General features: G+C 45.0%; 1 protein-coding gene across 3 annotated transcripts in view; it reads right to left on the bottom strand.

Moving 5' to 3' along the window:
• Positions 1–14,360, bottom strand: part of NYAP2 (neuronal tyrosine-phosphorylated phosphoinositide-3-kinase adaptor 2) — a 242,646-nt gene that overhangs the window by 80,342 nt on the left and 147,944 nt on the right. For all 3 annotated transcript variants that reach the window (XM_066345791.1, XM_066345792.1, XM_066345793.1), the window contains one exon: positions 5,045–6,142. In XM_066345791.1, coding sequence (XP_066201888.1) covers positions 5,045–6,142 — 1,098 coding nt within the window. The remainder of the gene's footprint in view (positions 1–5,044; positions 6,143–14,360) is intronic.

The following is a 14,360-nucleotide window of genomic DNA, read 5'->3' as shown; positions in this document are numbered from 1 at the left end:
CTTCATGTCCATTAGCACACAGGAGGCCCATAGTGGGCACACTATAATGATCACAGCAATGATTCTGAATCATGAAGATGGCTATATGATGTGGGCATACTCTTCTTTTTTTCCTATAAGTGGGATAATAAGTAAATATAGAAATATATTTTTAAAAATTCCTTCCAAAACCATTCTTTTAACATTTCTATTAGTAAGAGTAGGTTGGATCAGAGAAAATGTGGGGGTAGAATTTTAATTTTGTTCTGTTTGCGTGTTTTTGAGAGATGGTGGGTTTCTGTGTTTTTTAACAAAGTAAATGGATCTGACTTCCATTTATAAAATGTATTTATATCTATAATTATAAAAATCTGACCTCTAAAAGTCTTAAATGGGGGGTATTTTTAAAAGACTGAAAATGAAACAGTAGCAAGCTGCGTGTCCATCCACAGAGGATGTTGCTGAGTGACGGGGCTCTTTGGCGCTGGCAGACCACCTTCCGCTCTTCTTTCTCTAACAATGCCGGATGAACGGGCTTGCCTCATTGAGTCCCTTTGCTCCTTCTTTACCCTATTCATGACCTAGGTGTTCTCTTTCTCCTTCTCTCTCCCTTCTTCTCTCTCTAAAAATCAATCAATAAATATTTTTTAAAAAGTAATAAAAAAATGCTCCCTAAAACAATGATTTAGAAAAGTATAAAGCTTGACTAGGCAGTGGCGCAGTGGATATAGCATCTGCCCGAGATGCTGAGGACCCAGGTTTAAAACCTCAAGGTCCTTGGCTTGAGTACAGGGTTGCTGGCTTGAGCATGGAATCACAGACATATGTCATGGTTGTTGGGTTGAGCCCAAGTTGCTGGCTTGAGCAAGGGGCCACTTGCTTGGCTGCAACCCCAGGTCAAGGCACATAGGACAAGCAATCAATGAACAACTAAGGTGCCAAAACTATGAGTCGATGCTTCTCATCTCTCTCCCTTCCTGTCTATCTGTATGTCTGTGTCTCTTTCTATCTCTTGCTAAAAAAAATAAATAAAAGAAGAAAATTGTGAAATGAAATGAAATTAATTCATAGTCTGACTCCATTGTCTTATTTTATCTCTTCCTGTTTTCCTATCCCCATCAAGAATTATAAGCTTTTTGCCCTGACCAGGCAGTGGCACAGTGGATAGAGCATCGGACTGGGACGCGGAGGACCCAGGTTTGAAACCCCGAGGTTGCTGGCTTGAGTGTGGGTTCGTCTGGTTTGAGTAAAGCTCACCAGCTTGAGCCCAAAGTCACTGGCTTGAGCAAGAGGTCACTTGGTCTGCTGTAGCACCCCAGTCAAGGCACATATGAGAAAGCAATCAATGAACAGCTAAAGTGCGGCAATGAAGAATTGATGTTTCTCATCTCTCTCCCTTCCTGTCTGTCTGTCTCTATCTATCCTTCTCTCTTATTCTCTCTCTGTCTCTGTCAAAAAAAAAAAAAAAGAATTGTAAGCTTTTAAGATACAAAATTATTAAATTAGGTGTGTCTTTTATAGATTATTAAAAGTAAAAGTGAAGGAATAAATTTTATTTGACATAGATTTCTTAAAATTTAAACCAACGGTAAATGTACTTTAAACTGAATACCAGAAAATTATCAAAATTGACTTTTCCAGTAAAGCAAGAGGGGTATAGAGAATAGAAATACTAATCTTACTTTTATTCCTGAAATGTAAAAAAATATGACTTGAGACTCAGGAGTCGTGAATGATAAACTACTTCATATCACTTACTCTGTCCCTATGGTATCAGCAAGCGTCTGCAAATCCTATCTGGCAAGAGTGAGGGGGAGTGTTGCATCACTGAGATACTGCACCAGTAATTATAGGTTAACTCTCAGTTATCACCGATTATGGATCTACTTTTTGGATTACAGAAAGATTCCGGGAGCCCCTCTGATTTTGTTAGCATCTGATAGTGTCTACTTTCTTTCAGAGTCCAAAGTACACAGCATCAGATTATTCCCTCGTACTATCAGCATTTTTCCTCCCTTCCATTTATGTAAAATAAAATATTGAAGTTAAAATAACTCAGGGCATGCTCTTTCTCTGAAGAGTTGATACATGGATAACAGCACATGGGAAGATAATCAATCCTCGGGACCCTAAAGGCTATAAAGAGCCTGGGTGAATTCTCCACATACAAGCTTTGTTTTAGAAGCATACATAGCTCATTTTGGAGTCAAATGGAGAAGTCTGTGACATACAGCACATAGACTGAGTCTAACAGATGGATTTTTCTTGAAATAACTTCATTAGTTAATCATTTCTTTCACATATATTTTTTCTGGCTAATTGGTGTAGCTGTCAGCTGGCGCTGTAAGGAGCCTCCAAAGACACTGGTAGGTAAGAAGAAAATCCACTCACTTCACCAATTCTATGAGGAAACCTCGATTAATTTCACCATTATAGATCTGAAAGGAAATAGTTTTTCTTAAAAAATATTTTTTCTGGCCCTGGCCGGTTGGCTCAGCGGTAGAGCATCGGCCTAGCGTGCGGAGGACCCGGGTTCAATTCCGGCCAGGGCACACAGGAGAAGCGCACATTTGCTTCTCCACCCCTCCGCCGCGCTTTCCTCTCTGTCTCTCTCTTCCCCTCCCGCAGCCAAGGCTCCATTGGAGCAAAGATGGCCCGGGCGCTGGGGATGGCTCTGTGGCCTCTGCCTCAGGCGCTAGAGTGGCTCTGGTCGCAACATGGCGACGCCCAGGATGGGCAGAGCATCGCCCCCTGGTGGGCAGAGCGTCGCCCCATGGTGGGCGTGCCGGGTGGATCCCGGTCGGGCGCATGCAGGAGTCTGTCTGACTGTTTCTCCCTGTTTCTAGCTTCAGAAAAATGGAAAAAAAAAGAAAAGAAAAAATATTTTTTCTTCACCTTTTCCCAAAAACCTTTTATTTGATCTGTATTAAAACCAAATTTATCATCTCTGAACAAATTTAAACTTTAATAAATATAGATCAGGGTATCCCAAACTTGCGTTATTGACTACTGACAATTGACATTATGGACCAGATAATCCGTGTGTGTGTGTGTGTGTGCGCGCGCGCGTGCGCGCGCTGTCCTATGCACTGTAAGCCGGTAAGCAGCACCCCTGGCCTCCACCCACAGGATTTCAGTGGTAACCCCAGTTCTGACAACCACGCGCTGTCCTATGCACTGTAAGCCGGTAAACAGCATCCCTGGCCTCCACCCACTGGATTTCAGTGGTAACCCCAGTTCTGACAACCACGCGCTGTCCTATGCACTCTAAGCCGGTAAGCAGCATCCCTGGCCTCCACCCACTGGATTTCAGTGGTAACCCCAGTTCTGACAACCAAAAATGTCTCAGACATTTCCAAATGTCCCTGGGGCAAAATGGCCCAGCTGAGAAACATTGTTCTAGAAATAAGTTGTTCCTAATTTTTAATTCAATTCTTAAAATAACTTTTAAAATATTGGATTATACACATTTGAGTATATTTAACTCAGATATGTCTAACATATAAACTGTTGCCTTTTAATCAAGTAAATAAAATGTTTTTTGGGGGGAGTAATTATTTAAGCAGCTAATGCTTTCATATATCTCTCTGGGTGAAGAAAAAAAGTAGACAAGATAAGTGGTTGGTAATTACCAGTGAATGTTAATTATCAGAAGAGTGTTGTCATCATCTTCATCATCAAAATTATTAAGGATTTCACCCTGGCGGGTTGGCTCAGCAGTAGAGTGTCGGCCCAGTATATGGAAGTCCCAGTTCGATTCCCGGCCAGGGCACACAGGAGAAGCACCCATCTCGTTCCCACCCTTCCCCCTCTCCTTTCTCTCTGTCTTTCTCTTCCCCTCCCGCAGCCAAGGCTCCATTGGAGCAAAGTTGGCCCTGGGGCTGAGGATGGCTCCAGGGCCACCGCCTTCCACACTAGAATGGCTCTGGTCACAACAGAACAACGATCCAGATGGGCAGAGCATCGCCCCCTCCTGAGTATGCCGGGTGGATCCGGTCAGGCACATGCAGGAGTCTGTCTGTCTGCCTTCCTGCTTCTCACTTCAGGGGAAAAAAAAGTTATTAAGGATTTCTTTATCTTTAAGGAAGAGGTGTGACTGTATAAATAGATAAATAACAAAACTTGTGTTGGGATCATTTGAGATATAAGTGATAAATTATCAGCTTAGTTGCCTAAGGCATTTTTAAATAAGGGAAACTGGTGTAATGTAATGAAATGGACATTGTGAAAACTGGCTCTGTTTTGACTTTACTGTGTGCTTATCGAGTGATCTGGGGCTCTGAATAGGATGAGACGTTCAGATGCAGACTTTTCCTGGTCTTTAAAATTCAGTGGTAAATACAACCTTCACCACCTGTTTATCAATCACTTAGTGATTTTCCCCTGCTGTATGTATGGAGGAATGGGGGAAGAGTACCATAAGAATAAGATGTTACCATTGCTTTAAAAGGGCAACAGCGAGCCTATTCCAGTTTAGAGTGAAGTTCAGAATATAACAACATAGACTATTGTCAAAAAGAGAGAATCATTCATTATGTTAAAACAAAAGTACTAATTTCCTCCCAAATTCTTTCTAGCAAAGGTTTTCCAACACAGATGAGCTCAAACAGGCTTTTCATATGAGAGAAATTTAACATTTATCAATTTCATGTTTGCATGTAAAATGTATCCCTCCATATCAAGATCGTTACCTAAACATTTCGGTGTCTGTTTTCTTGGTTTGACTTACCAGAGTCACTGTTAAGAATTTAGATTTTCCACTTTATTTTTTTTTAAAGCATTCTCCCTTTTACACGGATAGGTGACTGTGCAGATTCTGACCTTGGGTTCTAGAGCCTACTATTTCCTTCAGCCCGGGAGAAGACAGATAGCACCTTTAGAGTTTTCAGCTAGAAGGACTAAGGATCCTGCCCTGTCCACATGCGCTCTGCGCACCGAAGCGCACCGCGGACTTTGAAGTCACACCCTGTCCCCGGGAAGTCACACCCTGTCCCCGGGAAGTCACACCCTGTCCCTGGGAAGTCACACCCTGTCCCCGGGAGCCCCCGCCCCGCCTCACACTTACTCTCTGCGGGCTCCTTAGACTTGCGGCCACTGGACGACTTCCGCAGCAGGCTCCGGCCGGAGGTGAAGAGGCTGGTGAGCTCTTCCAAAGGGCTCGTGGGCGTCCTGGAGCGCGAGCCGCAGGGGGCCGACCCGTAGGTGTTGACGGCCGCGTTGACCATCTTGCTGCTGTCCTGCGACAGTGGCCTGCCGGTCGCATGAGGCACTGAGGGCGAGCTCCTGGACAGGCTGCCAGAATGCACAGCGTCGTAGGGGGGCGGCCTCTTGAGGCTGAGGGGCGTCAGGGACCTGCCCATGCTCACAGGGGACGGGGAGGCCGAGTGGCTCTTCGGGTAGCCGTGAGGGGACTGCGTTCGGTACAGAGTGGACGGCGGCGGAGGGGACGAGGACAGCACGGACGCTGCCGCCGCTGCCGCAGGCCCGAGGGCCCCGCTCGGGTCCTTGTCCAGTTTCGGGTGGCTGGAGGTGTGAGGGGGCAGCGAGGACGGCGACGCTCCGGCCTGTTTCAGGTAAGACACGTTTTCCAGCACGGGCAGCTTGGTGACCTCCAGCGGGGTGAGCGGGGACTCGTCCGAGTTCGGGGAGCACTGCACGGGGGCCGGGGGGAACACCAGCAGGGGGGGGCGGTGAGACAGCAGGTTGGGGAAGGGCGGGGGGATGTCACAGAGCAAACCCTTGGGAGTGCAGGGCCCTGAGGACTTGGCCAAGTCCAAGTCAGGCACCGTGGGCGTCGCGCACTGCGAAGAGCAGCTGTGATGGTCAAGGTCACATCTGGAGTCTTGGCCCAAGTCGTCAAAAATGGGGTATTTCATTTCCTCGTAGACGGCCTCGCTCTGGTCATCGTCCTCTCTCCGGAAGTCTCGGAGAATGTTCCCCACCATCTCGATGTACACGGGCTCCTCCTCCTCGGGGTCCCCCGCGGGGCTGCCCACCTGCGACAGCGAGGAGTCCCGCGGCAGCGACGTCCTCCTGGGCGCGTGCTTCCTCATGTACGTCTCGTCGAAGGAGGTGCTCAGCTGGGTGTTCGGGTTGCGCTTCGGTTTCGGAGGAGGGATCTTCTTTGAATATTCGTCGCTATTGGGTCTTGGTTTAGCCGAAACTAAAAAAATAAAATAAAATAAAATAATAATAATAATAATAATGAGAGAGGGGGAAAAAGTGACATCGATGAGTACAATGGGAAAGTTTTCAAAAATGATTTGCACTTGGGTTTGCAGTTGTACACTTTGGTGGGAGGGGTAGTCGGCTTCACTCCTAACTTGAGGCTTAGAATAAAAAATCAAACAAAAGTCGAATATTTCCCATAGGTAGAATAATCTGATGACAGAACGATAGTAATATAATTATCTTCAAACTAATGTTAACAACCCAGCACTGGTAAATACTTTAAAACCAGGGCTATTTGTCCTATCACAGAATTTCTAAATAGAAACCTTCAGAGGAAACGTTTTGGCTAACACACAAACATAAATTTCATAAAGTTTGATCTCCAAGAATTAAGGGAGAAGCTCAGGGAAAAAAAAAAAAAAGTCTACAGTTTCTGTTATCACAAATTGTCACACAAATACCACGAGGACTGAGTCCTTTTAATGATGTAGCTATGGCACATAATCACATCTGGCTTTCATTTAGGATAAACATGTCCCAGCGTGCTAGACTTAATCTCTGCCTTAGTTCAGATAATAAATTCTATAAAGATGGGTCTGATACTTCAGGGGAAATGGATGTGAAAATCTTATGAGCCTAGACAAGTTAATCTTCAAATCTTCAGGTATTGTTGATTAGGGTGTATTTGTCTGTTTTTGTTCCTAAGATCTCTTATGATATCCCAAATGCTATCTTGGAATGAATTGATATTAGATACGTTGCCCTGACACATAATAAGATCGAGAATTTTGCCAGAGAATAATCCCAAAGATGATGTGTCAGCTTCAGGGATAATTTCTGGAAACTCACAGATATGTGGACCAGGGCATTCCACATCCCACAGCCTGCTGGAAACACCCAGCCCCACCGTCCCCATGATGAGACATAAACTTCTGATACCATACAGTGGGTGGAACAGTCTGGCAACATGTCTGTGACTGAAATTAATTGTTTAACACACAGGGAAGGTACTGGAGTCTTGTTATTATCTCATTATCTCATTGTGTTGGTATATGATTACAGTGATTATCGTTATGCAATGTGGCAGAATGTAGCTGCTCATGGTAAATGGTAGCATGTAATGGAAGTTGACAAGAGCTTCCAGGTGTAAAACTTGGAGGAAATAATAGGCTTCTCTGTAATTGGCAAACTTAGGGAAGGAGGGTCTCAAGGAACAAATCAAAAACTACCCTTGTTTTTTATCAACCAGCATACTTAAGACAGAAACTTCTCTAAAACTTACTGAAGGAGAAGTGAAGATTAGTTAGGCAGCTGCGTTACACATCAATCGTGCCTTCAGAGAAAGGGAACTAATCAAATATTCTAGAAGTGACTATGCCTCTCACTTTTCTAGGTCATGCCTGCTTTGAAATACTCACTTGCATTGTGCCCATGTTGTTGACTTTAGTTACTATAATCAAACAGTTTTTTGAATTGAAGGCTTTTAATGAATCTAGATGTTTCCCTTGACTCATATTAGAAAAAAAAACTAGATGTATATTCCAGGGGTTATAACAAGAAAGTCTTTTAGTGCAAAAAGTGGAAAGTCTAGAGACATAATGGGGTGAAAATATTCAGAGAATTCTTTGGGAGGGACCCAAAGTGACCAATAGCTCTTTTCTGTATCTCCTACTGGCTTAAATTTTTTTTTGTTTTTGAAATCTATTGTAAATGTTAATTTTCACAATGTAAATAGTCATTAGATTATATACAAAAATTTCAGCTTGGCCTGACCAGGCAGTGGCACAGTGGACAGAGCCTTAGCCTGGGATGCAGAAGACCCAGGTTCAAAGCCCCGAGGTCTCTGGCTTGAGTGCGGTTCATCTGGCTTTAGTACGGGCTTGTCCAGCTTGAACGTGGACTCACCAGCTTGAGCGCAGGGTCACTGGCTTGAGCGTGGGATCATAGACATGACCCATGGTTGCAGATTGAGCCCAAAGGTCGCTGGCTTGAAGCCCAAGGTTCCTGTCTTGAGCCCAAGGTCACTGGCTTGAGCAAGGGTCACTCACTCTGCTGTAGCCCCCCCCCCCCATCAAGGCACATGTGAGAAAGCAATCAGTGAACAACTAAGGTGCCGCAATGAAGAGATGCTTCTCATCTCTCTCTCTTCCTGTCTGTCTTTCCCTCTCTCTGACTCTGTCAAAACAAAATCAGCTTGAATAAAGTAAAATTATACCTCCTTGAACAAGGTTGACTTAGTTCTGGAGGGACTTTGAAAGAGTCAGGATTCTGTAGAACAAATGCGCACCCAGACTTGTCTTCTCAAGCGTGTTTCCTGCCATCCTCCATCTTGGCATATCATTCTAAACTGAGTACCTTATGCTCTGGAGACACATTGGCCTTTGACTGTTGGGTTCTAGGGGTTGAATGGTGTAGTGCTGGAGAGTATCCACAGACAAGTCTGAAGAGCAAGGTGCTCTGAGAATGGAGGGTTAATCTAAAGCTAAGAATTCATGTGTGTCCATGTGATGGATAACTTTATTAGATGGGACCAATCATACTTCGAATAAAATTTTCATTTATCTCCATACTTTTTTCCTTTGTGTTGTTTAACCCTTCATTAAAGTCAGACATTCAAACTTAGGCATTCCAACTTCGACTTGGGTAGTTGCGTGGAGAGAAATACTAATAAGACAGGCAGAATTCAAGCATCTATTGATCCCAAACCTAAGTACCAGCACTGCACTGAGGCGAGGCCATAACCTAGATTCCCAGCTAGTAAGGAAGTCCTTGGTACTGCTGGAAATAACATGGTGCTCACAGATACATCATCCTCATGAGCAACCCTGAAGCCCACATCTCTCTTCCCACATTGAGTAGAAGGCGGCCTTTGGAATGAGCAAGAACAAAGCTTGGGTGGCATTCAAAATGTCAGCAAATTCGATTCATTTTGTTTGCCAAAGATACAGAAAAAAAATGAAGTAAAGACTCTTCTCACTTATAAAATGATTTAAGAAAGAGAAGGTTCTAGTCTAGAACATAATGTAGCTAGAATTAAGGTAGAACAACTAGTCATCAGGAAGGAATTTAGAGAATCCACTTGTACTATGAGGATCATTTCAGTGACAAACCAAGTACAGATATTGTCTGACAAAGGGGAATAAAGTATAATATGTAACTACTTTTTTTCTTTATTTTATTAATTGACTTAGGTGGGATGACGTTGGTTCACAAAACCATACAGGTTTCAAGTGTACAACTCAATATAACACCACCTGCACACGTGCTCATGCAGCATCTGCCCCAAGCAATCTCTTTCTGTCCCCATTTCCCCCTATGTCCAACCTCACCTTCGCCCCACCCCTTTTTCGCCTCCGGCTAATGCCAGTCTGCTGTCTGTGTCTGTGTGTTATGTGTGTATGCTTCATGTGACTCTTATGGTGACTCTGAGATAATCAAAACTGACAGTTGCTGTGAACTGAATTGTGTTCCCCCTAAGTCATGTTGAAGCCCTAATCCCCAATGTTAGGGTACTTGGAGCTGGGATCTTTAGGAGATAATGAAGTTCAGATGGGGTCAGAAAGGTTGGGCTCTCATCCGGATGGGATAAGGGCTTTTGTAAGAAGAGACACCAGAAAGTTTGCTTGCTCTAACATTCTCCTCAGCATGTCAGGGCATAGCAACAAGGCGCACAGTTATCCCCCTTGCTTTTATCTTGATCTTGGACTTCTGGCCTCAAACACTGTGAGAAAATATACATCTGCTACTTAAGCCAGCCAGTCTTTGGTAGTTTGTTATGGCAGCCCAAGCTCACTTTGATAACTATGCATTTACTGAGTCCTACCAAAGGGCCCGTAAAGTGAGGGAGGAACACTCGCTTTAATTTCTTCCTCTGAAGCTGGAGTACCTTACTTGGCTTTGTGATTTTAAGAATTGATATGACACTTTCCCAGCCTTTTAAATGCAATTTTCTCCTTTCCTTCCCTACACGCCCTCAGCCCCTGAAACCATCCCACAGAGAGCACCTTACAGCTGAATGCAGAGGTGGCTGTCCCAGAGAGCCACCCGGGAGCCCCTCCCACCACCTGGCCTGTCCTCAGGGTTTTATTTCCCCAGTCTGATGCCGCCACCTCTGAACTGTGCCCCGGCATTGGCTCCTTCATTCCGACCTGTTTTCTGAGTGTTTCTTGCTCGCCGTTGTTGTTTGCTTTGGCGTACTGACGCCTCAGTCCACTCCGTCCTGCTGCCCGCCAGGCTGAAGCAATTCTCCAGCCACCCTTGCCCAGAAAAGGCTTCATTATGTGGGCACGCTTCTCCCCTCTGCCCCTCCCTGTGTGCTGAAAAGGGACTAACGCAGACAGACTCATATAATTCAAGCACATTTTGTCTCCTGCTCCTTTTCCTTTGTGCTGATCCAAATTTGAAGTGAGAATATTGAGGATTATTTAGAGAGTAAAGTGTTAAGTAAATTACAGATGATCGGGACACATAAATGAATTCTTCATTTCTTCAATCTTGGAACCCTTTTTTTTCCCAAGCATCATCTGCTTCCCACTCCTTACCCCCCTTACAATCTCCTGGTTCTCTCTGGATAATCAGAGGAGGAAACAATTTCTTTCCTCATGAACTGATTTTTCTCTCCACCTACCATTTATCAACTCCTTTTGCCTTAGTCCAAGTACTGAATAAATAATTTAGGGACCGATAAAAATTTAACTGTCAAATATGCCTTTTTTTTTTTCCTAAAGTTGGAAACGGGGAGGCAGTCAGACAGACTCCCACATGCGCTTGACCGGCATCCACCCGGCATGCCCACCAGGGGGTGATGCTCTGCCCATCTGGGGCGTCGCTCTGTTGCAACCAGAGCCACTCTAGCGCCTAAGGCAGAGGCCAAAGAGCCATCCTCAGCACCCTGGCCAACTTTGCTCCAATGGAGCCTCGGCTGCTGGAGGAGAAGAGAGAGACAGAGAAGAAGGAGAGGGGGAGGGGTGGAGAAGCAGATGGGTGCTTCTCCTGTGTGCCCTGGCCGGGAATCGAACCTGGGACTCCTGCACGCCAGGCTGACGCTCTACCACTGAGCCAACAAGCCAGGGCACATATACTTTAAAAAAAAAAAAAAAAAACAATTTAACCCATATTAAGTAAAGTCTGAAATTTTAGGCAACATTGTCACATAATTAAGTATACTTTAACCTCACTCTGCTGAATTAATAATGAAAGAAAAATTCATGTTTAAGAAGTCATTTATTTAGAAGTTACTTAAAGAAAAGTCATATATATATATATGTATATACACTGAAATACTACTAATAAAAGACAACAAAATTGCATTGCAAATTTTAACATTCAACCATAATGTAAGGTGATTTTTATTTCTATTGAATGAATTTTAAATTATTTCTAATAAACCCAAAGATAGAAGTGTTCTGTTCATCTCCAGAACACAAATTTTAATGCTTAAAATAGTATAATGACAGGTGCATTGACTAAGCAAAAAGTGACACTTTTGAAATGAGCTATCTGGGAACAAAGGTTATGCATGGTTTTCAGTCAGACCCAGATGATCTGTATTTCACAGTTAATTTTGAAAATCCACCGTGTCCCTTGTCAACCTATCCTTCTGAGATAAATTTTTCCTTATTAAAAAGGAAAAGTGCAATTCAAAACCAGGCTACTGCATCTCTGGGTGTTCCTGACACAAGATGTGACTAAGAAGATACAACATAGGTCAGTATTTTTGGTCACAGAAAGTCTCTGGCCACAGAATCCTAAAATTTCAAGGGTTTTTAGAGATTATCCAGCCCCAACTCTGTATATTACTAAGTAAGAAAGATAAATTCCTTATCGACTACTTTAAAATGCTTTAAATCTCATAATTAATTTATTTTGTGTGTGTTTCTTTTTTAGTTCTTTTTGAATCAAATGTATTGAGGTGACAGTGGCTATTAAAAATTACATAGGTTTCAGGTGCACAGTTCTAGAATACATCCTCTGAATATTATATTGTCTTCATGTCCCCAAGTCAAGTCTCCTTCCGTCACCATTCATCCCCCTTTCCCCTCTTCTACCTCCCTCCACCCCCCGCCCCATCCCCCCTGGTAATCACAGTAATGTTGTCTGTTTTTAAGGTTTTCTCTCTTTTTTTTTGCTTAATCCCTTCACCTTTTTCACCCAGCCCGCCCACACCCCCAGCCCCTTCTCCCATGTTTTATGCCTCGTGAAACAAAGGGAAGACTTCCAGTCAAGACGGCAGCGTAGGTAAACGTGGTACTCGAATCCTCCCACAACCACGTCAGAATGACAACTTAACTACAGAACAACCGTCATTCAGACCGACCTGAAATCTAGCTGAATGGATGTCCTACAACCAGGGATTTAAAAAGAAAGAAGCCATGTCTAGACAGGTGAGCTGGACAGAGATGCTAAACAGGCTGGTCCCGCATCCACATGTGGTGGTTTGAAATCAGGAGGGATGTCTCACCTGTGGAGGTCCCCCTGAGGAGCCCCGCACCAGGCCTCCCAGCCCAGGGTTCCAGCGCCAGGAAGAGGAGTGCCCATAACTTCTGGCTGTAAAAGCAACTGGGACTGTGGCTGAGTGAGAAGAGGAGCTGCGGGGGTCCCAGGCAGCTCCTCTTAAAGGGCCCACGCACGGACTTACTCAGGCTCGCTCCCTCTGAGCGGCAGCACTGGGGCAGCAGCTTGAAAAGACCCTGGGGAGGAACTGAAGTGTCAGGCATCAAGGCCAGAGCTGGGAAGGGGGCAGACTTTCTGCCAGGTAGAAGTGCTGGCAGAGGTCATTGTTCCTTTGCGGAGAAACCTCCCTGCCCCCGCTGACAGGGCCGGCAGGTGGGCTCCATCTCTGAGTTTCCATCGCCCTTGCTCACACTGTTTGCCCTGCTCAGTGATCCCTGAGACCCGCGCCACCCTACAAGCAGGCCCACCCACGCTGTTTCAGTGGCCGTTCCATACGAACTGCCTGTCTTGGCTCAAGCTTTGGGCGTACCTACCGTCTCTCGGACAGGCAGCATCTGGCCTCTGCGTTCCCCATACCGACTGTTTGCTTTTTTAATAAATAAATTTTTATTAATTTTAATAGGATGACATCAATAAATCAGGGTACATATATTCAAAGAAAACATGTCCAGGTTATCTTGTCATTCAGTTCTGTTGCATACCCATCACCCAAAGTCAGATTGTCCTCTGTCACCTTCTATCTAGTTTTCTTTGTGCCCCTCCCCTTCCCCCTCCCCCCCCCCCCCATACCTACTGTTGAGTAGCCCCAGGCCTGGCACTAGTGTCAGCCAGCCTTGGTTCACAGCTTGGCCTCTCCTGAGCACCTCCAAGCACAGCACAAGTAGCAGCCATCTGCACGTCACTCAGTGGCTTGCCTTGCACCTCCTGGGAGGCCCCAGAGCCACTGCACTCAGTGGACAGCTTCCGACCATGCCGGATTACAACCTTACTACCTCCACGACACAGACACACTCAAGGGGCAGACTCGGTGAGCATCAAAGCCTCACTTAGCTCTGTAGGGCTGACTCCTGCCTAGCAGTTCCTCTGCTGTAGTCACAGCCAGTTCTCAAAGCTCATCGGCCTGGGGGGTCCATCCTTCCCACTGACACCAACAGCAATCAAGTTTCAACTACAACAGGACACTGCACACAGCTCAGACAGGGGTGCACCTGCAGTGCCCAGCTCAGGCGACTGGGGCGGCTGTGCTACTGGGCACACCTACTGTACAAGGTCACTCTAGCGAGTCTGGAGATGGAGCAGCTCTACCTAATGCATAGAAACAAACACAGGGAAGCAGCAGCAGGGAATGCGGAGACAAAGAAACATGTCCCGAATGAAAGAACAGGAGACTTCTCCAGAAAAAGCACCAGACAAAATGGAGGCAAGCGATCCATCGGATACAGAGGTCAACACACTGGTTAGAAAGATGCTCAAAGAGCTGAGTGAGAGATTCAACAAAGACATAATTAGCATAAAAAGGAACATAGAAACCATAAAAAAGAACCAGTCAGAAACGAAGGATACACTAACTGAAATGAAGAACAATTTACAGGAAATCAACAAGAGTAGAACAAGCTGAGAATCAGATTTTGAATGTAAAGAAGCAAAACACCCCGTCAGAACAGCAAAAAGAAAAAAAAAAACCAAAAAATGAGGAGAGTGTAAGGAGCCACTGGGACTTCAGGCATATGAATATTTGCATCATGGGGGTCCCTGAA

This window comes from Saccopteryx leptura, chromosome 7 (assembly GCF_036850995.1).
Source record: "Saccopteryx leptura isolate mSacLep1 chromosome 7, mSacLep1_pri_phased_curated, whole genome shotgun sequence".
NCBI lineage: Eukaryota > Metazoa > Chordata > Mammalia > Chiroptera > Emballonuridae > Saccopteryx > Saccopteryx leptura.
Note: the sequence above shows the minus strand (reverse complement) of the source record. Positions and strands in the feature narration are given on the sequence as shown.